The following is a 22996-nucleotide window of genomic DNA, read 5'->3' as shown; positions in this document are numbered from 1 at the left end:
CTGAGATCGCTTCGTGGAACGGAGCCCTGCATGGGGTCGATCGTCAACATTTTGGGTTTGTTGGTACCTGTTCCATAGTCTGCTAATCACTGACTTCAAAACATTGAAGGTGTTGGCCACTTCACGCTGACTTCTGCCCGTTTGCTGCATGCCAATAACCCGTAGACGCTCATCGTATTGCATACGCCGCACCGCAAATTCAAATAATAAAAATGACTAAAAACAAAACAATAACAACTGTATGATCAACAGAATGAAAAAGATTGACAGAAATAATGTTCCACAGTGATTAATCGACCTTCCTGGAATTGTCAAAATCGTGAATGACACCCCACGCACGTGTACGGGGCAACTGCGTGATGCACGTGCAAACTATGGAATGTGTTTCGGTGTGTTGATACACAGACCTGAACGTTCTTTACTAGGATGTCTGTGGTCAGAACGTATGTTCGATCTAATCGGGTTTTTTTTTGAAGAGTATATAATTTAAACCTAGTTCGTTTAGTTCCTGTTTGACCTTCATACTGAACCATTTCCTTATATATAGCTCTTAAATGTTTTAAAAAGCAAGCCTTCTGAGATTATCTTACTGTTTGTAAAGAACAATGCACTGATAAAATAGGCCCGTTCGATTCAGTGTAGAATTCTGGTGCAATTAATGAGAGGTTGGTTGGGGAGTGGCACATAAAACCCCGGATATCATTACCTTAAACTGTTGCATAGAAAGACCCATTATGAACAGTGTGCTCCCAAATTTGCCCCCGGACACCCCTTGCACTCCCTCGCTTCGCTCGGGTCAACATTCGCTTCCTCAATATTAACTGGCGTACGACGCCTCTGATATAGACATATATCCTTATTAATGCAAATACTATGAAACAATTAGGCTCATGTATACTGATGGAAAGAAATATTAGGGGATCACACAAATAATAACAGCAAATATAGTAATTGCAGCAAAAACTTTCAATCCAGTGTTATATATGTCAGACCTTGACAGTGTTTTCGACAGTCATTACAACTTTGTATGGACGAGGGCCTAATAACTTGTGAATTAAATTTGATCGATGAAGTGAAGTACTATGATTTTTTTTCTTCCGTACCAACTAGTTCCTCGCGACTGGTATACCAAAGTCCATGGTATGTGCTGTCCCTTTTTTTTATATATAAAATACTATTAAATTCATTAAAACCACGTTTAAAAAAAAGAAAGAAAAAAGAGAGAGAAAAAACCCCTTTAAAACTGTATTAATTAGCATTATGACGATTTGTTACTAAATACAAATAACTGGGATAAAAGCATCATAAAGTTGCCTTTTATAGATGAACAATTATAAATGGCCTCCAAACATTTGTAAGTTTGAAACATACCTTATGAAATTGATTAATTGCTACCGAATGCATTAATAATAGACCTGGCAGTAGTGAACACACCTGTCAGGTGTCATAATATCAGGTGCACGGTGGTATAGGCTGTAGTTTGTTTCAAATTGTACGAGTGTGGATATAATAATTTCCCACGATGTGTTTTGTTTGTTTTGTTTGCTTGTTTGTTTGTTTTCCTCAAGTTGAGTTTCATATCACCATTCGTGTAGTATTAGTTAGGTAATTAAAAATTTATAAACATGGGCACGTTTTGACCAAAATATGGTTACGTTTTCACATGGGTATGCTTTGATAAAAAGGAGAGAGAGAGAGAGAGAGAGAGAGAGAGAGAGAGAGAGAGAGAGAGAGAGAGAGAGAGAGAGAGAGAGAGAGAGAGAGAGAGACAGACAGACAGACATACAGAGACAGAGAGAGAGAGAGAGAGAGAGAGAGAGAGAGAGAGAGAGAGAGAGAGAGAGAGAGAGAGAGAGATTGATTGATTTGATCCGAAGACATGTATCTCAACAGTGGGCGTCAATAGGCCTAGACACAAAGTACATTTCGTGGGAGTTATTAAGTCAGCAAATAAACAAATAATATAATGTAGTCGTACAAATCCATTGTTAGCACAAATAGTGGTTCCAGCCTTCACTCATCTAAGAATTTCTCAAGCGCATGATTTTTTCAATGAATAAAGATGACAGTTTATCGATTTTATTCGAGCCAATAGATTGCTGTTCTTAATCGGGATGAAGGATAGGAAACTAGTAACACCACTGGTCTCGATATCCATGACGTAGTAGAAACAATCAGCCAATGAAATTAGTATTGACAAAATGTAATACACCTTTGCTTCAGCTCAGTTACATATTGTATTCTTGAAATGTGCCAATCGCGGCAATATCAAACTCTGTAGATAGTACAGGCGACATGTCCGACCACACTGGAACATACGTACCTGACCCGGACTTGGAATTAGAAGAAAAACTGAAACGGCTGACCACGGTAAAACATCACAGTCTGTCACAAAACGGTGGCGATTTGGCTTCGACTGACCTGTCTCATGGGCATGATGATGATGGGGTCAATAATATTAATACCTTGATACCCAAAACGAAAGTAAAAACCAAGCCTCACGATGAATGTGAACAGACGTTGCACATCTCTGAGCATTATAAGTCGATTTTAATTGGACTTGGTGAAGACCCATCTAGGCCAGGTCTTGTAAAAACACCAGAGAGGGCAGCGAAGGCAATGCTGTTTTTCACCAAAGGCTACAAAGAAAACATACCAGGTGAGAAATAATTTAAAGAGTCATTGTCTCATTTTAGTGTGTTTTATATTTTAAAAAAACATTGTGTTCAACAATGTAAATATTACAATTGTTGATTTGAAAATCTTTTTTAACAAAACATTTTTTGTTGCTGTGGGTGGGGTGAGTTTAAAAGAGGGAGGGGATAGGATTTTTTGTTTAATGATAAGTAAACATATTTTAAATTATTGTTGTTTGGTTATTTAATATATGGTTATTTTAAAACTTTGTAAAAAGATAGGAAACTCATTGCCATCACTTGAGCTTATTCTGACCCAAAAAACAGCAACGGTCAGGATAATTTGTATGCACTTTTAATTTAATTTTATTGTGTATACCCAGTCATTCTCCCTATTTTAGGACAAGTTGGTGAGCAATTTAAAAAAACCACCAAAATACGGTACCCAACTTGTTTGATGACTTCATTTCATGTTTTCCAACAAAGTGGATATATATACTGCAAAAACAAGCAGAATAAAAAATGTCATCGCCACTCGTTGGATCTGGAGCTGAAATGTCATTGAAAATTGTCCCGTATTTAATAAACATTTTTACATTCCATGTCCTTTGTTTTTAGCACATGGGTCTGCTTTTGCTGTATTTTCCTCTTCTTTATTTTTTTTGCGTGGGAAGCTAATGTCTGACAACTGTGTGATACGGCTCAATAGATTGAAGGGATGGATCATTCTGAGAAAACCAGATAACATAATAAACATTCTTAAAGGAATGCTTGTACAAGGCTTTTGGACTGGTATGCATATTCAACGATATATAATGCACATTATTGCTTAATATCAACAAGTATAATCTTATAGTTAATTACTAAAACGGTTAAATGTGATGGCTGTTATATATATATCGGGCGCTGCTATTTTGTACCATCCCAGTAAATACGTACGCCCTCTGGCGAGCCGGTGGTTATGTAATACTTAACGTGTCATATATACGTGCCAAACAAAAATTGCAAGCTTAATAAATAGCTGATAACTACCTTGCGACAAGGTTGTACAAGCATATTTTACACGGTAGTAACTACCGCGTTTCGAGCTAGTATTTGGAACCTTTTTACAACCATGCGACCAGCTTGTTGCATGCTTGCAGCAAGCTCCCCACCAGTTTCATGCATGCTTGCAACTAACATTTTGCACGCTTACGACGAGCTTCCCGCATGCTTGTTCAGTTTAAGCTAGTATTTGGAACCTTTTTACAACCTTGCAGCAAGCTTCCCACCAGTTTCTTGCATGTTTGCAACTAGCATCTCGCATGCTTGCGACAAGCTTTCCGCAAGCTTGTGATGATCTACCTACAAGCTTGTGCCATCATCAGCGGTAGCCATCTTGCATCTTGTATTTAATTCTTTAAAAAACCCACAATGGTTTTAAAGTGAAAAACATGAACAGTTAAAACAAAAAAATAGGTGCTACATGTTATCAGATACTTAGGCTACAAAATTAGTTTACCTGTATGATAGATATGTTCCATGTATGTGGGATAGTTTTGACTAAACTGATCAATCTAATTAAAATTAGCTCCACTATTACACTATCTAACAGCAGCCCGTTGGAGCTCATGTCCAGTTGACCTTTCATTCGACCAATCAAAACCTTACTTGCAAAATCATGCCAGTGATTTGAAAAAAAAGAGAGAACATTCGGGATTATGCCGAGGGTATACGAAATGATTCGGGTGAATTCCGAAGTATGCTGGAAACTAATTTCAATATAAATTTTTATATAAAATTCGTTTCAAGATGGGGAAAAAACCCTGTGATGGTATAGCCATAAAATCTGTTTATACCAGTATACAATCCAGTTTATTACTGCACTTTCCCCCGTTTTTTCAATGTTGAAATAGACCAACAAGTTCGCCTATTGCATAAATAGTCTCGCCCGATATTTTTAGAATTTGTATGCTCCCAAATAACGCTATAAAAGGCGAAGTGTAATTGGTCGATATTTAAATTGTTATTTTTAGATGAAATGTCACCTGGACACGCAATGCTGTTAGATCTACTGGTATATACTGATATGCTAAAAAGCTCCTGGTCCTACATTCTTCTTATTCTTGTTTTAGGTTCTATTCCTCCACTATCTGGAGATCCACACTGTGGTATAAAGTTGTTTGTTTGTTTCTTCTTGTTTTCTTTTTTCTCCTGTTCCACCAAGCAGGATTCAACCAAACTTGGTCCAAATGATCCTCTTATAGACCTGACCAAGTGTTATTTTTCAGGCCAATAACAATCCCAAGATGGCCACCCTGGCCTCTGAATAACTGAGACATTTTTTACTTTTTCTCAAGTTCCACCATGCATATTTCAACGATGTGTATTCCTAATGATCCTCTCATGGCCCTGACCAAGTTTGTTATTTTTTGGGCAGATTTAAAATCAAGATAGCTGCCCTGGCCTCTGATTGACAGAGACTTTTTTTTGCTTCTTCTCAAGGTCCACCAGGCAGGTTTCAATCAAACTTAGTCCAAATGATTCTTTCATGACTTACTAAGTGTTGTTATTTTTGTGGCTGATTCAAAATCCAAGGTGGCCTCCCAGGCCTCTGATTAACTGAGACCTTTTAGTTCTTAAGTTCCACCAGCCATGCAAATTTGGTCCAAGTGATCCTCTCATGGCACTTCCCAGTTTCAAAATCCAAGATGGCCGATCTGGCCTTTGAATTTGATTGACTGAGTTGTTTTTGACTTCTCATGGTCCACGTTTAAGCAGATTTCAACCAAATTTATTCCAAATTATCCTCCAATGGCCTTGACAGAGTATTGTTATTTTTTAGGCCGATTCAAAATCCAACATGACCGGCCTGGCCTCCAATTGACCGAGACATTTTTAAAACTTCTTTTCAAGGTCCACCATCCAGGTTTCAACCAAACTTGGTCATGGACATGACAAAGTATTGCTATTTTTGGGGATGATTAAAAATCCAAGATGGCCACCCTAGCCTCTGATTGGCTCAGACATTTTCAACATCTTCTCAAATTCCACCAGGCTAATTGCAACCAAACATGGCCCAAGTCATCCTCTCAAGGCCATGCATATGTTGTTATTTTGGGGACCAATTGAAAATCCAGTCATTACAAGATGATCCTGTTTAACCATATTGCATTATCATTTGTATGTATTAGTATTAATTTTGTTTTAATTATTAATGTAAATACTATCTAAATCTGTTACATGTATGTTTGGTTGTTATCCACTGTTCCCACTGAATTTGATAATTCATATGAGAAGTTATGAATTAAAAAAACAATGAAAATGATTTGGACTTAGCTTTTTCTGTTCAAATTCAACTACACAAACTAAGCCTTTCTTGTGTGGAACCTTGCGCAAGCTTCCACAAGTGTAGACATGCTTTCACAGTTGAAGATATTCATGCAGCATGCTTGCAAAAATGAAAACATGCTTGTAGGAAGCTTGCACAGTTGAAGATATGCATGCAGCAAGCTGGCAAAATTAAAACATGCTTGCGGGAAGCTTGCACATTTGAAGATATGCATGCAGCAAACTTGCAAAAATGAAAACATGCTTGCGGGAACCTTGCACAGTTGAAGATATGCATGCAGCAAGCTTGCGCATGCTTTCACAAATGAAAACATGCATGCAGCAAGCTTGCAGAATTACTGACTACCTTACGCGAGCTAAATGTTAGCTTGCAAATAGTTTGCATTGCTTGTACTACCTTGTAACTACCTTGCAACAACCTTGCAACAACCTAGCCGCAAGCTTGCATTTTTGTTTGGTCAGGAATTAGTCTTAGAATTGAAGAAGCAAAACGTACCTGATTTTTGCGGATGCATTGTAGTGTTCTGTAAAAATATCCATCCCAGTAAGCCAGCAATAAGTATATATTATTTTTCAATATAAAATAAACCACCATTGTCAAAGTGTCAAAATAACTGTATTATGTTTTGTCCATATACATGTCCATTTGCCCATATACTGAAATGATAATTGGAGTGTTTTCTTAGTTAATTGGTCTTTACTTTCAATGGCCTGTACCTGTGGTTTCTGATTGGCAGGTGTATATTTGGACAGACACCAGCTAGTTACGGTGTCTAGACACACAAAAGTATGTGCCTGTTTTATTAAGATCACACACATACACAGAAAAGTATAGTCCACATTATGCAATAATATAAAAATGTTAACAATAAATATAAAGTTGAAAATATTAATTGGTTGAAATACTTTTAAAACAATGATACAACATGAAATGGCAACAGAATTCTGAAAAGCATGAGTTTTGATGTGAATTGTTGTAAAACATGAATTATGACGTCAGGGTGCTAGACAGATTTATCTAACACTGTGCAAAAGCTAGCTAATTCAGTCCAGTGGGCAAGAAAAAACTATATACATCATCCTTTCTCACCAATGTTGCCCAAATTGACAGCGCAAAATAATCAAAATGGAAAACATTTGAATGTTTTCAAAAACAATTATTATTAAAAGATCAATATTGAGAGTCAGTATCTCAAATTTCAGAACTCGGACAGAAAATGTCAAAGTTGCGAATATTCTAACATAACGCTATAAAATATTAAAAGTAAGCTACGTGACCATAGCCAATGGTATTACATGATGGTTGCGCTATTTCAAATAATTTGCAAAGTAATTAAACACATTTCAATCGATTGTTTTATTCAATAGATTTTTATTAGTTAAACAAAATAGGCCATATTATCAAGTAACAACATGTTAAACATAATATGAAAATATGCTCACAACTAAATATTATAATACCTCTTTATGAAAGCAGGTGCAAGTGAATGTGATTAAATGTATACTGTAGTCGATGTGTCATTGTATTTGCTGGGTAAAATACTCCATCACAGCCAAAAACCAAAACAAATCATGATTCAACTGTATAACTGAGCCCGATTGCTAGCTATATAACGTAAATTACAAAAGCAGAAAAAATGTAGATTACAAGATGCATAATTGGCAGAATAAACAATCAACATGAACTTATTTCATGAATTCAAACATTTATGTTAATTGTGTGACTATAGTGTCAAATAGTCACATGTGTAGTGTTTAAATACCTTAGTTTTTTATAATTGCATAGAAAAAAGTTATAAAATAGGATACTTTTACCACAAATAAGGGCTGTTACCAAATCTGCACAGTAATGCATCATTGGTTTCCTATATAAAAAAAAATAGCTCACAATGTGTCTAACAAAACAGCGTAAAATAACTAGGAAAGTAAAGTTTATTGAATGGTAATGCTTGTGAAAAAGCAACAGTAACGTAGATTTAATTTATTTTCACCATGTACTTGAAGAGGTTTCATTGTCCTGAATAATATCCATACCCATATGTGGATTAGAACCAACATGAGAAATATTCTTCTCAGCTTATTTCATTCGCTCCCTGTGATTTTTGTTACCCATATAACCATCTCTCTCTCTCTCTCTCTCTCTCTCTCTCTCTCTCTCTCTCTCTCTCTCTCTCTCTCTCTCTCTCTCTCTCTCTCTCTCTCATTTTTACCCTTAAAATCCTGGAAATGAAAAGGTAATCTTTGTTACTATTGAAACAAGTGCTATAGACAAGACAAATTTTATATGAAAGACACAATGTTGACTAACACTTACATTTAATTGCAACACTATTGAATTTTACTATAATTAAAAAATATGTGTAATGTACGTTACATTTAGATTGTTACCTATGTTACCTATAGATTATGAAAGCATTTAGTAATATTCAAAGAACGTGTTTTGGCAAGGAAGACTACTACCTTTAGTGTGAATCAATAATAAACATCAAGCAATCATTTTAATAGCAATTTAGCATTTACATGTAACGTTGATTACATCACGTAAATTACTTCAAAATGGTTTTCTACCCACAGTAATAAAATAAAATAATGCCACATGTATATCAATGCATTTATGAGACTAATTGGTATTATCGCATAACGTTCACAAATCTATGGGTGATTGGCACTACTCACGTGTGTGATAGGGGTCGTCTCGTAGATTACATGCTTAACACAAGGCAACAAAATGCCCTACTATTTTGGAACATGGAGACAGTAGTTTGTATTAAATACTTGTCATCAATTCGGTGATGTTAGGGCTCTGAAATATGCATTTAATATTTTATTTTGCTTGGTTCTATTAACATAACTTGTATTTATAAATGAACTGTATGGTAGATTACTCTAATTTGGGCGACAATGTTCAAAGTACCAGAACATTTTTGCATCAAGAATAATTTATTTCAAATTTTCACATAAACACAATGGAATATTATAGCATTGTTGCAACACATATTTATCACAATACCTATTGCAAATAGTATGTTATCATCGTATTAGTTTTGCATACTTTCCAAACGACAACGTAAAATTTGCGAAATTGCTTCTTCAGGCAGATAAATTTAGTAAAACATCTTACGACTCCCAGTCTGTTTCTGATTGACGACATTAGTACTGGTTGATAGCTTTTAGAAAGCGATAATTTTTTATCCTATCACATTATTTGGAATGACAAATCTTGGAATTTTTATTGGCCTGAAAAATAAAAACACTTGGTCAGGTCTATAAGAGGATCATTTGGACCAAGTTTGGTTGAATCCTGCTTGATAGAACAGGAGAAAAAAGAAAACAAGAAGAAACAAACAAATGACTTTACACCACAGTGTGGTTCTCCAGATAGTGGAGGAATATAACCTAAAACAAGAAGAAGAAGAAGAATATAGGACCAGGAGCTTTTTAGCATATTAGTTTAGTCAAGACTATCCCACATTTTGTAGCCTAAGTATCTGACATGATGTAGCACCTATTTTTTTTGTATAACTGTTTTTCACTTTAAAACCATTGGGTTTTTTTTAAAGAATTATACAAGATGCAAGATGGCTGCCACTGATGATGGTGCAAGCTTGCAGAAAGCTTGCAGAAAGCTTGTTGCAAGGTTGCGGGGGAAGCTCGTCGCAAGCGTGCGGGTAGCTCGTCGCAAGCTTGTGGGAAGCTCGTCACAAGCTTGCAGCAAGGTTGTAAAAAGGTTCCAAATACTAGCTTAACCTGAACAAGCTTGCAGGAAGCTCGTTGCAACCTTGCGGGAAGCCCGTCGCAAGCATGCGGGTAGCTCATCGCAAGCTTGCAGGAAGCTTGTCGCTAGGTTGTAAAAAGGTTCCAAATACTAGCTTAAACCGAACAAGCTTGCGGGAAGCTCGTCGCAAGCGCAAGGGAAGCTCGTTGCAAGCTTGCGGGTATCTCATCGCAAGCTTGCAGGAAGCTTGTTGCAAGGTTGTAAAAAGGTTCCAAATACTAGCTCGAAACGCGGTAGTTACTACCGTGTAAAATATGCTTGTACAACCTAGTCGCAAGGTAGTTACCAGCTATTTATTAAGCTTGCAATTTTTGTTTGGGATGTATGTTCATGTTCGTCGTGGTAACATCTTTAAAATTAAAAATGTCATGTAACAGATGAAATCCAGATAAAGAAGTGATAACACCTCAAATATACAACTGTTTGCTGATGATACTTCGCTGTATATAACTGTTGAAAATCCTAATGTATGTTGTAGAACCTTAAACACAGATTTAGAGTGTATTAATAGATAGGCAAAAAAAATGGTTAGTAAAATTTGGTCCTAATAAAACTGAAACAGTGACTTTCAGGTTATCTGAGGTTGAGGTTCATAAACACTTGGGTCTATATTATAATGGTTAAAAAATCTGGAGAATGGGACTGTCATATAAAAGATATTGTGGATACGGCCAGTAAAATGATAAATTGTCTTCGTTCGTTCAAATTTAGATTATCCAGAACGGCATTATAAAAAATATACAGATCATTTATTCTTCCCATATTTGACTATGCAGACATTATCTGGGACAACTGTACCTTCTACCAGGCAAACACCCTTGAAAATCTCCAATTAGATGCTCTCCGTACAATTTGTGATGTTCATCTCACCAATTGTTATATTGAGAAACCGGTTTCATACCTGTACTAGAAAGGAGGAAAAGTCACAAACTCTGTATGATGTATAAACTTTCAAATAACATGTTACCAACTTTTTTAACCTTACAACTACCTCGCTCTGCATAATGCGAAGTAGCCCAAGTACTCTGACTGTAAGAGAGCTAGACGGACATTTCGACATAAATACGCTCTCATTAAAGTTGGAGACCAATCTATGTAATTTTTTGGCAATCACTGACCACCAAAAAGTAGTCAAAGATTTCCGCTCTAATACCACAACAATCCTGTTTGACGTCAAATACATTTACATTGACCCTTTTCGAGTTACTTTATTAAAAAAAAAGAAGATATTAATCACTAATACACCTGACAGCACCCACATTCAGCTAAGCTTCGGCAAACTCCGGACAGCAGAATTCTAAGTTCGCTGACCTATATTGTGATGTTGCGTCACATGATCGCCCACTTAGCCATTCCGTCTTCCAGGGGCCGTCTCAAACCGACAATCACAAAAAAGAGGTTTGTTTTGTGTAACGACACCACTAGAGCACATTAATTCATTAATCATCGGCTATTGGATGTAAAATATTTGGTAATTTTAGCACTAAGATCACCTTAAGTGTATATGGTAGACTACTACTACTAGTTGTGTATTTAAGTTAATCTTAGTTACCACTAAGATTGCTTAGTGTCTGCTCCAGCCATCTCATCAGATCAGAGATCTCCTTTTCGTACTCCTCCAGCATCTGCATCTTGTTCTCCGTCTGGTTCTTGATGGTGGCCAGACGTCTGCTCATTGTGTCCAGTCATTTGTTCAACGTGTCCAGTCATTGCTCATTGTGTCCAGTCATTTGTTCAACGTGTCCAGTCATTGGTCATTGAAAGAAAGAAATGTTTTATTTAACGACGCACTCAACACATTTTATTTACGGTTATATGGTGTCAGACATATGGTTACGGACCACACAGATTTTGAGAGGAAACCCGCTGTCGCCACTACATGGGCTACTCTTTCCGATTAGCAGCAAGGGATCTTTTATTTGCGCTTCCCACAGGCAGGATAGCACAAACCATGGCCTTTGTTGAACCAGTTATGGATCACTGGTCTGTGCAAGTGGTTTACACCTACCCATTGAGCCTTGCGGAGCACTCGCTCAGGGTTTGGAGCCAGTATCTGGATTAAAAATTCCATGCCTCGACTGGGATCTGAACCCAGTACCTACCAGCCTGTAGACCAATGGGTTAACCACGACGCAACCGAGGCCGATCATCATTGGTCATTGTGTCCATTCAGTGTTCGAAATAAGCATTTGTTTGTTTGTCCTAACAAGTGATAATATGTTGGGACAAGCAACATAAACATCAGTGCTTGTCCAGTGGACTATTAAAAACTTATAATGCTTTTTTATTTTGAGAAATCAAAAACATTGTCCTTGAATAAAACTAGCAACTTATTTGGAAAAGTAAAAATATTGGTGGACGTGTGAGTATATTGGGATTAATCGAGCATTGGGCTATTTCTCACTCCAACCAGTGCAGGCTGTGGTATGTGGTATCCTGTTTGGGATGGTGCATATAAAAGATCCCTTGCTACTAATGGAAAAATGTAGCAGGGTTTCTCTCTAAGACTAAATTTGTCATAATTAACAAATGTTTGGTATCCAATAGCTAATGATTAATAAATCAATGTGCTCTAGTGGTATCGTTAATCAAAACTTCTTTTTTTCTAGATGTACATGTCTGGTTGACTAGTAAAAAAGACTACTTTTATTTTTATCTCTGCGACTGATTTGGTCATCTGTGGACTAAAAACATTTCAGTTATCTATATAAAAATAGAAGTATGCGCCATGTGGCTCCTAGATGGAAAAGTTAACATAGAGGGCTGGCCAGTCTGTCACTGACATCTGATGCTTCACACAGCTGACTCAGTTGCTTCACACTCACAGAAATGATAATTAAATCATGAATTCATGTTTATAATGACACCCTGGCTCAGCAATTTATAGGCCAATTGGCTGTTGGTGTCAAACAAAGTTATTATTTGCATTAAAATTAAAATACATAATGACCGATAATTCGTAATTCCTCATATAGCGAGTTGATTATTCTCTTTATTTCCCATTGTCAATTTTAATTGGTTTTTAATATAAAAATTCCTCTGTTGTCTACAGCAAAGCCATCAGCCATTACAGCATATAACCGTAAGCATGATGTACTGTGATGTTATGGCATAACATTCTGTTTTTACTGCTAATATGACTGCTTACATTAGAAAATAATTAGTTTTCCATGCTATTAAAACTACTGCTTTATACCATTTTATGTTTATGAATGAAAGTAGTCAAAATATTCCTGTAAATCTTTGTAGATTGTATACATGTGTAATATGACTCATGAATGGAAATATTAAATGAATTAACCAGACGTCATAAGTTTTAAGCCAGCATACTGCAATTATAGAAAAATATTACTCCGTATATTTCAGCTCATATGGGTAATAAATATATTATAAGCGTGATCATGTATGTTTAGAGCTGGCTGAAATGTGTATAATCTGATGTTTTCATTGTTGTTTTTTTGTCAGTCTTTGATCAGCTATATAGGTTTATGGTTACAGTAGTTTCCTTTGATCTTATGCAAGGAACAGATTCTTTTATTTACTACATGACTAATAATAATAATGCTGTCACGCTGTCCAAGCTCAGTCGGTACAGCTCTTGTCTGTGTCCAATTGAAAATCATGTGACTATTAAATTAGAACATGTCAAATTGTGAACAAAGTTTTTACATATATAAAATGTATGAATTCATGTTAGATTAAAATATTTCAAACTTCAAACTTCAAATTGCCGGGAGTGGAAGGAGGATTCTTGCATGATGTGCCCTTTATTTAAGAATTGACTGCAATTATTTTTTAGTTCATGCAAGTATTAACCGAAAAAACACTGTATGACTCTACGTAGCATGATCTGAATAGTGTAGAAAAATGATGTTCCTATAATAAAATGTTCATAAACACAAAAAAGACCAAATATTTGACTATAGGAACAAAACAAAAAGTTACAATACAAAATGATATTTCTCTTATAATAAATTCAGAATGTCTGCAACACACCGATTCTGATTGTGAAAAATGTTTAGGAATCAAAGTTGATAATAATTTAAAATGGACAAATCAGGTTAAACATGTGTGTTCCTTGATTTAGATTTAGATGCAAGAAAACCTTTCTACAATGGGTATATTTTACCACTCATCGATTACTGCTGTGTAATTTGGGGAAACTGTAATCAGGATGGATTAGAACTTTTACTAAAACTGAAAAAGAGAGCTGCAAGGATGATATTAGATGTAGATCCTATTACATCATCTGCCCCACTATTTAAAGAGTTAAAATGGATGACAATGGAAACACGAATCCACTATCACAAATGTTTACAAATTTATAAATGTCTATGCAATGAAGCCCCAAACTATCTTTCAAATTTATTAATGTATGTTGGAGAAAACAATCCCTAGAACCTTCGAAATGTAGAGGATAGAAATCTATTAATACCAAAACCTAAAATGTCTTTATTTAAACATGCTTTCAGTTGCTCTGGACCAGTACTGTAGAATCAATTACCTAAAGCTATCCGATCATCGCCAAATTAATACTGCTGTTTTTAAATATAGACTCTAGAAATATTTTCTAAAATAATGTCATTTGTACATATGGTTATTGCCATATATGTATTTTCTATTTGTTCATAAATGTATGTATTGTAATTCTGTATTGTTTGTACCCGAGGGCCTCAGGGAAGATTAGCTTTTGCTGTTTTACCCTCACTAAATAAAGAATTTATTATTATTATTATTATTATATTGACACACAATGAAAATGCAAAACAGATATTTTTCAATATTTTGTTGTGATTAATGAAAAATATATTTATTGGACTTAAAATAACAGTTGATGAGAGGAAGCAATTGATTGGTACTTTAGTCTGGGTTTTAATCCTGGTTTTGTTCTCGTTACACATACAATAGCAGAAACACACAAAATGGTGTGAAATGTGTTTACTACATGCTCAATCATGCTGCATGCAATGTCAGTATGTGGACACATAAAAGTCACGTAACGGTGTCATATTCATCGTCACATTAAGAATGCCACTACTCGGAGAAGAACAAAAGGAGCGAGCGTTGGGCATGGTTCAAGGGGGGACTTCGCAAAGCCAAGTTGCTAGGACCTTCAGAGTCCATCCATCAACTGTTGGTTGACTTGTTGAACGTCATCAACAGACCGGGAGTGTCCGTGATCGACCTCGACCTGTTCAACGTCCCGTTGTGACCCCACGCCAAGATCGGCAGATTCGACGACACCACCTCCGTGACCAGTTCAGAACTGCAACGATGACATCAAGCAACACGATAGGACATCATGGAAGGCCTATCTGTCAACTCAGAATGGTTGGACTCGGATGCAGATGTCCGTACAACGGTATCATCATGACACCGCGACATTGTGCTGCGAGACTACAGTTTGCTCTCCAGAATGGTAATCATCCACCAGTCTTTTACCGGAGCATTGTTTTTTCAGATGAGTCCCGATTTCAGGAGTGATCTCATCATTGTTCATGATGCCCTTACAGTCCAGCGTTATGTTGACGTTTTTCTAAGACCAGATCTCCAGCCACTTTTGCCCTGTCAACAAAGACCAGGGGGTCCTCTTCTGTTTCAACAAGACAATGCCCGTCCACATACTGCAAGAATTACCCAGTCGCTGAGCTTGCACAGGCATTGCAGGAGGAGTGGAGGAACGTTCCTGTGGCTTATTTTAGATGTTCGTGCCAATTCTTTCCCCGTCGTCTTCACGCATGCTCACGGGCCAGCCAATGGTGGACACACCAGATACTGACCTTGATATGGGGGGGTTTGAACTTTACGATTACGAATGCAACTCGATTACTGATGATAACTGGCCATCTTTCCATGTGAATGTATCTCATGAATACCAGTCATTAATGTCATATTACATTATCCATCAGTTCATTAATAGTTTGTCGTTATTTGCAATGAAAAGTTGTTTTTGCGTTTTCATTGTGTTTCAGTATATTAGCAACAAAGGATTTTTATATGCAGCATCCCACACACAGGATGATACATATCACAGCCATTGTTACACCAGTCGTGGAACACTGCATGTGAGCAAGTTATGTTTGGAACAACCTGTTGCTGTTCATGTATTGTATTTATGATCATACATACGTAAACCCTGTCTGATTTCTATGTAATTTTTCCACATGGTTTGATTCTAACTGTGGCATAGCGTGGGTTGCCAGCACTCGGGGCAAGATACCCAGGGCAAGGCAAGTATTGCGCCGCCTAACCAGTGGACCGTTAGCACTACCCAAGTTCCTTCCACCAGTCCAGAATTTTGCGCCCGGGGCAATCGCCCTGGTGTCCCCGCCCATGCTACACCACTGGATTCATATCCATGTGTGTGAACATAGATTTACATACAAATACCAGGACACAAGTACAGTGTCACTACCAAGCTTGAAAAGACTTGTGCTTTTGAAAATAAAGAGTGTGCATTATAGCATCTTCTTTTCTTCCAGTTCTGTCAATTATTCTTCTGCAAAATAAGCTAATTTAAAGTTAAATAAATAAAGTTTGTTTTGTTTAACGACACCACTAGAGCACATTGTTTTATTAATAATCAGTTATTGGATGTCAAACATTTGCTAATTTTGACATATAGTCTTGGAGACCAAACTGGGTTTATAAAGCATAGATATATAGGAGAAAATACAATATTAATATACAATATCATGTTGTACACTGTCATTTCAGAATTACTACTATTAATTGAATTTGAAAAAGCTTTTGATTCAATATCTTGGCTTTTTATACATATTTTTAACTTTATGATGTCTATTAAAAAGTGGGTTTAAAGCATTATAGAAAGGATAACTGTTTTAAAAAGTTTAATAATTTCCAAAATAACACATTTATATATGGCTTTACCTAAGCCAATGAAACACTACTGAAATATTTAAATATGTTATTATTTAAATTTATATGGCACAATGGTACTGAAAAGTTAGCATGCAGTTTAATAACTCAAAGCTACATGTATAAAGATGGCAGAATTAAAATGATAAATGTAAAGATTTACATACCGGTAATAGCTCTTAAAAATGCATGGATTCGACAAATATTTATGAATAACCAAAGTGGACTAAGCTGTTTAAATCTATTACAAGTACATGTATATTTACAGTCGATTTAATTATATATTATATATGGTGACTATTTTATTACCATACTGGACCAAATACTGAATAAATATTTGAGAGATATGTTATACAACTGGGTACAACTACAACGAACACAACACCCACAAAAATGTGTATAGATAAATAAATAAAAATTATATTGAAAAAAATTCTTATTGCTAGTATCATTTATATAAGTGAATGAACAAGGAGACTTTCTAAAATATTAAGAGTTCATAGCAAAATATCTTCTAACTACAAATGTTTTTCAATATGCCTCATTAAAGGCTACTAAATTTGTTATACACAACGTAAATAACTTAAAGGATGATATTTTTATGTTATTAAAAATCCCATTTTTCCATTTAAACTACCGTAAGCATGTTGTTAAAAGATAAAAGTGGCTGCAACAGTGTTCGAGATAAAAAAAATTGGCCAGTATCCCAGTTGGATATTAACATTTCAAAATCAGGTATCCCACCTGAGAATTTAGTATTATATGGCATCCGGGTGGGATACTGGGTTCTTGAAGTCTGGTATCCAAAATTAAATTCTGGTATCCCCGGGATATCAGGATACTGTTAATCTCGAACACTGCTGCAATATACTAAATTCTCAAATAATTACAACAAAAGCACAGTTAAAATATGCAAATGAAGGATTTGTACAGGAATGAAAAATCTCCCTTTCCATAACAAAAATAGTAGCTTTGTAAATTGGTCAACTATAAACATTAAATATTAAATTGTAGTGTGTAAATAGAGAATATATATATATATACATGTATATATATATATATATATAAATACTGTTTAAACAGTCCAAGTTATTTTTTATAAAAAAAACATTTGACCCTGTCTTCTTTGAAGTTTTTGGGTTTTTTAGTGTTCGAGGTTCGTTAATTGCTTTCTACTATATAATATAAAGCTAATAATCTGACGAGTTAGTGATAGTATAAGGTTTGTAACAGATGATTATTGGTTTTTCCAACTTTAGTGTTATATTTATTCTACACACTGTGCTTATAAGGAAAAATCAAGGCATCCCCAACCCCCAGTGATGTGTAATCCCAAGCGCGTCGATTCTCCATAAAAGCTAATTTATAAACATAGGCTTGGCTGGCCTTATTTGATCTCTGTCTCTGATAATCCTCGGCGACATGAAATCTCTATCAGTATTCACTGTCTGTGGTCAGCGTGATCAATTGCTATTGATTGATGATGGATAACAAGCTATTTGAGAATGGGCCACAGTTCGGGATCACTACCTTGTCTTCTAATTGTTGTAATCGTTTGTAAACAGAAGAAAACCATCAATTTAATGAGTTTTCACTTTAAAACAAACAAGCAATTTATTATAGATCAAACACTATTTATTATGAATCAGTCCACATTAAATGAATACTTAATGAATTGGCTGCTTATTATGACGCATGCAATATATTTAATAATTAACTTAGAATATATATCGAAGTATGTTTTGGGGATACTTTCATTAACTTGTGAATGGACACCTACAGATGAAGTTACATTGCAGATTCAAATGAAACTGCTTGTTTGTACAATACTTTAATTGAATTTAATTTGCAGATGTTTAGTTTATTTTCAAACCTTATTTAAAAAACATATTCTTGGAAGTCTGAGACCATTGGTCAGAATTATGAAATGTTTGACATTCAATAATAAATCATTGTTCTCTAGTGGTGTCATTAAACAAAACAAATTTTAAACTGTGGACATACATAGAGATTATTATACAAAAGTTGTGTGTCGTACTGATTTTACAAAACAAGTATCAGGATTCTTGTATTGCGGGGGTAATACATGAATCCTGAAGTGAGTTTCGTAAAATCAGTACACACACACACACAAGTGAAATAATTTCTTTATTATCCACATTATCCATAATATTATTTTTATGAATAACAACGTTTCAAACGTAAGTAGAAGATGACAAAATAATGTCAGTTTAGTAAGTGATTACACAGAGCTAAGACTGGGGAAGCCGGATTATGTTATGATGTCATTTCCCAAAATTACATCATTGGTTCTGCACATGAAATCATTATGACACACATGTGTCATACTGGTTATATTTCCTTGTATATCTTGAACTATGTGGATAATAAATGTATATATCCATGTAGCTAATGGCCACACATATAAGAAAATATATTAAAATTAATCTTAATATTTTCTTTTGTTCCAGATATTCTAAATGATGCAATATTTGATGAAGACCATGACGAGATGGTCATTGTGAAGAATATTGAGATGTTCTCTTTATGTGAACACCACCTGGTGCCTTTTATGGGAAAGGTACGTAATGAATTACTACTGTAATTGTACATTAATCATTGTACAGGTGTGCAAATCATTGGCAGACCCAGAGGGGTGTCACAGAAGTCTGATTTTTCAGTTATAGTTTTGTTTTTCTTAAAGTGCAGTTGATGTGGGATCAGTCTCCATCGGTAGGCCCATTGGGCTATTTCTTATTCCAGCCAGTGCAATCATGACTGGTATATAAAAGCCTGTGGTATGTGCTATCCTGTCTGTGGGATAGTGCATATAAAAGATACCTTGCTACTAATGGCAAAATGAAGCAGGTTTCCTCTCTAAGACTATGTCAGAATTACCAAATGTTTAACATACAATAGCTGATAATTAATGTGCTCTAGTTGTGTCATTAAACAAAACAAACTTTAACTTTCTTAAAGCAGAAAACATGTTTTTAATTATTTATATCAGGTGTTGTATTGAATACAGCACATTCCTGAAAAAATTGTTAGATATTTCATGACATCATTCTGAGATATTTTAATTATTGTAAAGGTGTAGCATTATATACCCAGTGTTAAATTGCCACAAATGTTATTTAGGGATTGTCTGTTATTTCTTTTATATTCATTGGGATATGAACAAAACAAAAATCACCCACAAACTGTGTAAAGCAATACATAGGATTTTGGCCACTTTCAATTTAATTAATCCATTTATTTTCAAATATCAGGGAGCATGAATCCTTTTTTAATATTTCAGGTATCTATTGGTTACCTTCCTAACAAAAGAATACTTGGATTAAGTAAATTAGCAAGGTGAGAAGTACATGTATCTGTATGTGTCTGTGTGATTACACAATTTATAATTATTTTCCAATATAATATATAATACATTTTTTAAAATAAATTGCAAATTTCACAGATCACTACACAATTTTAAAATGTTACATAGTTGTTGCTAATCAAGTTTCAGTTGATTGGTGACTGTTGCTAATAAGTTTAGAAAACAAAATAAATCCTGTAATAGTGGGTAAAGTGATCGAGAGTCAGGCAGACTTGATGTTTTAGATCACCGCTAATTATCCATTTATTATATTTGATGTATTGAACGATTACTGTAATAGAGGGTGAAGTGAGGCAGACTTGATGTTTTTAGATCACAGCTAATTATCCATTTATTATATTTGATGTATTGAATGATTACTATACTATTTTTCTTAAGTCTTAATTTTATGGGGGGTTTTCGAGCCAGAGCACCACGATTGGTATATCAAAGGTCATGGTATGTGCTATCCTGTCTGTGGGATGACCTTATGTTTGACATCCAGTAGCCGATGATTAATAAATCAATGTGCTCTAGTGGTGTCGTTAAACAAAACAAACCTTTTTTTAATCTTTTTTGTTTTTAAAAAAAAACATTCATTTCAACTTATTTTTGTGCTTGTATCCAATTAAGTTTAAACACGCTGTCCTGGGCACACACCTCAGCTATCTGGGCTGTCTGTCCAGGACAGTAGGTTAGTGGTTAGTGAGCTTCAGAAAGAAGAGGGAGTAGTGGTCTTAAAACTTGCTCTAGGTGGGAGCCAGTAATGGGCTGCGAACCCTGTACCTACCAGTCTGTAGTCTGATGGTTTAACCACGACACCACTGAGGCCGGTTACAAAAAAACAAAAACAACCCCATTTCATTAGCAGAAATATGGTGTGAATTATGACATTTTCAAAATTCTACTGTGAGTTGGACACATATACATAACTTGTAAGTTATGTGGTGAGGTCTGAAGTTGGATATAACTATTTTCACATATCTTGTTTGCCCTTCAAGTAAAAAAACATCATTATTAATCAAATTCAGAAAAATACCTCATTAATCAAATTCGGATTAATTTAGCATAAATCAACCGCATAACGGTTGTAGGCAATGAGTGTTCATTTCACTTTAAGACCATTATATTCGCTGTCTTGGAAAAAGGCCTAAGACCATCATAGGCAATCATTCCTAGTGTCCTACCACAGACCTGCCATCAGTGGGCCCATTGAGCTATTTCTCGGTCTAGCTAGTGCACCACGACTGGTATATCAAAGGCCGTGGTATGTGCTATCCTGTTTGTGGGATGTGTATATAAAAGATCCCTTGCTACTAATGGAAAAATGTAGCAGGTTTCCTCTCTAAGACTATATATGTAAAAATTACCAAATGTTTGACATCCTACAGCTGGTGATTAATAAATCAATGTGCTCTAGTGGGGTTGTTAAACAAATAAACAAACAAACTTTTACAACTGAGCTATGTTCTACCCTGATTAAGATGGTAAAAGTTGCTGAGTGATCATACTGTTTTCTTCAAGGTTACTTTTAAGTTAAAACTGATGGTTTCTCGAGTGACGATACTGTTTTCTTTAAGGTTACTTTAAAGTTAAAACTGATGGTTTCTCGAGTGATGGTTTCTGGAGTGACAATACTGTTTTCTTTAAGGTTACTTTAAAGTTAAAACTGATGGTTTCTCGAGTGACGATACTGTTTTCTTTAAGGTTACTTTAAAGTTAAAACTGATGGTTTCTCGTGTGACGATACTGTTTTCTTTAAGGTTATTTTTAAGTTAAAACTGATGGTTTCTCGAGTGATGATACTCTTTTCTTTAAGGTTACTTTAAAGTTAAAACTGATGGTTTCTCGAGTGATGGTTTCTCGAGTGACAGTACTGTTTTCTTTAAGGTTACTTTAAAGTTAAAACTGATGGTTTCTCGAGTGACGATACTGTTTTCTTTAAGGTTACTTTTAAGTTAAAACTGATGGTTTCTCAAGTGACGATACTGTTTTCTTTAAGGTTTACTTCTAAGTTAAAACTGATGGTTTCTCGAGTGACGATACTCTTTTCTTTACGGTTACTTTAAAGTTAAAACTGATGGTTTCTCGAGTGATGGTTTCTCGAGTGACAATACTGTTTTCTTTAAGGTTACTTTAAAGTTAAAATTGATGGTTTCTTGAGTGACGATACTGTTTTCTTTAAGGTTACTTTAAAGTTAAAACTGATGGTTTCTCGAGTGACGATACTGTTTTCTTTAAGGTTACTTTAAGGTTAAAACTGATGGTTTCTCGAGTGACGATACTGTTTTCTTTAAGGTTACTTTAAAGTTAAAACTGATGGTTTCTCCAGTGACCATACTATTTTCTTTACGGTTATTTTAAAGTTAAAACTGATGGTTTCTCGAGTGAATGTATATTTGTTGAGACTCTAAGCAGACGTCAGCAATGTCGGCTCCAATTGACCTGCAGGAAGTGAGTCTCTTACTGAATGCAATCACTCATACAACCACAATGAAAAGCATTGATCAGGCTCACTTTATTGAAGCAATCAGGCAATTTGTGCTCCATATTCCGAGAGGCACCAACGCCAAAAATAGTGACAGTCGCGACTGTTGAATCTATCATTTCCTGCATGTATTGATGCTAATGGCTTGTGCACCAACGTCTCGGATTAATCAATGCAGTTTTACTTGGATTATTTTATTGGTGCTTTTTGCCATTAAGGAGGGACAATAAAAGCTGGACATAAATAGAATGTTTTAGTACGGTCTTTACTTAAAACTTGAGGCAATGCAAGAGCTATAGCCACATTAACAGCAGATTATTTACATATTATCCAATTAGCCATGCACGTTATCATCTTAAAGGGCTGTATCAAGAACTTTAGTATTCACTTGCATGTTTCAGACAAAACAAACACTTTTTCAATTCATATTATTAATTATAGATACATGTATTAAGTTCTGAATTTTGATGTTTCTTTTGGCATGTTTAATTGCATACTTAACAAGGGCCAGTAGACCGTTGAGT

General features: G+C 35.3%; 1 protein-coding gene across 2 annotated transcripts in view; it reads left to right on the top strand.

Annotated features, from left to right (window-relative positions):
- The first annotated feature begins 1874 nt into the window (after positions 1–1874).
- Positions 1875–22996, top strand: part of LOC121371478 (GTP cyclohydrolase 1-like) — a 38984-nt gene continuing 17862 nt past the window's right edge. For both annotated transcript variants that reach the window (XM_041497400.1, XM_041497398.1), the window contains exons 1-3: positions 1875–2659; positions 19092–19201; positions 19922–19977. In XM_041497400.1, coding sequence (XP_041353334.1) covers positions 2296–2659; positions 19092–19201; positions 19922–19977 — 530 coding nt within the window. In that variant the 5' untranslated portion in view covers positions 1875–2295. The remainder of the gene's footprint in view (positions 2660–19091; positions 19202–19921; positions 19978–22996) is intronic.

The sequence above is a fragment of the Gigantopelta aegis genome, chromosome 4 (assembly GCF_016097555.1).
Source record: "Gigantopelta aegis isolate Gae_Host chromosome 4, Gae_host_genome, whole genome shotgun sequence".
In the NCBI taxonomy this organism is placed as follows: Eukaryota; Metazoa; Mollusca; class Gastropoda; order Neomphalida; family Peltospiridae; genus Gigantopelta; species Gigantopelta aegis.
Note: the sequence above shows the minus strand (reverse complement) of the source record. Positions and strands in the feature narration are given on the sequence as shown.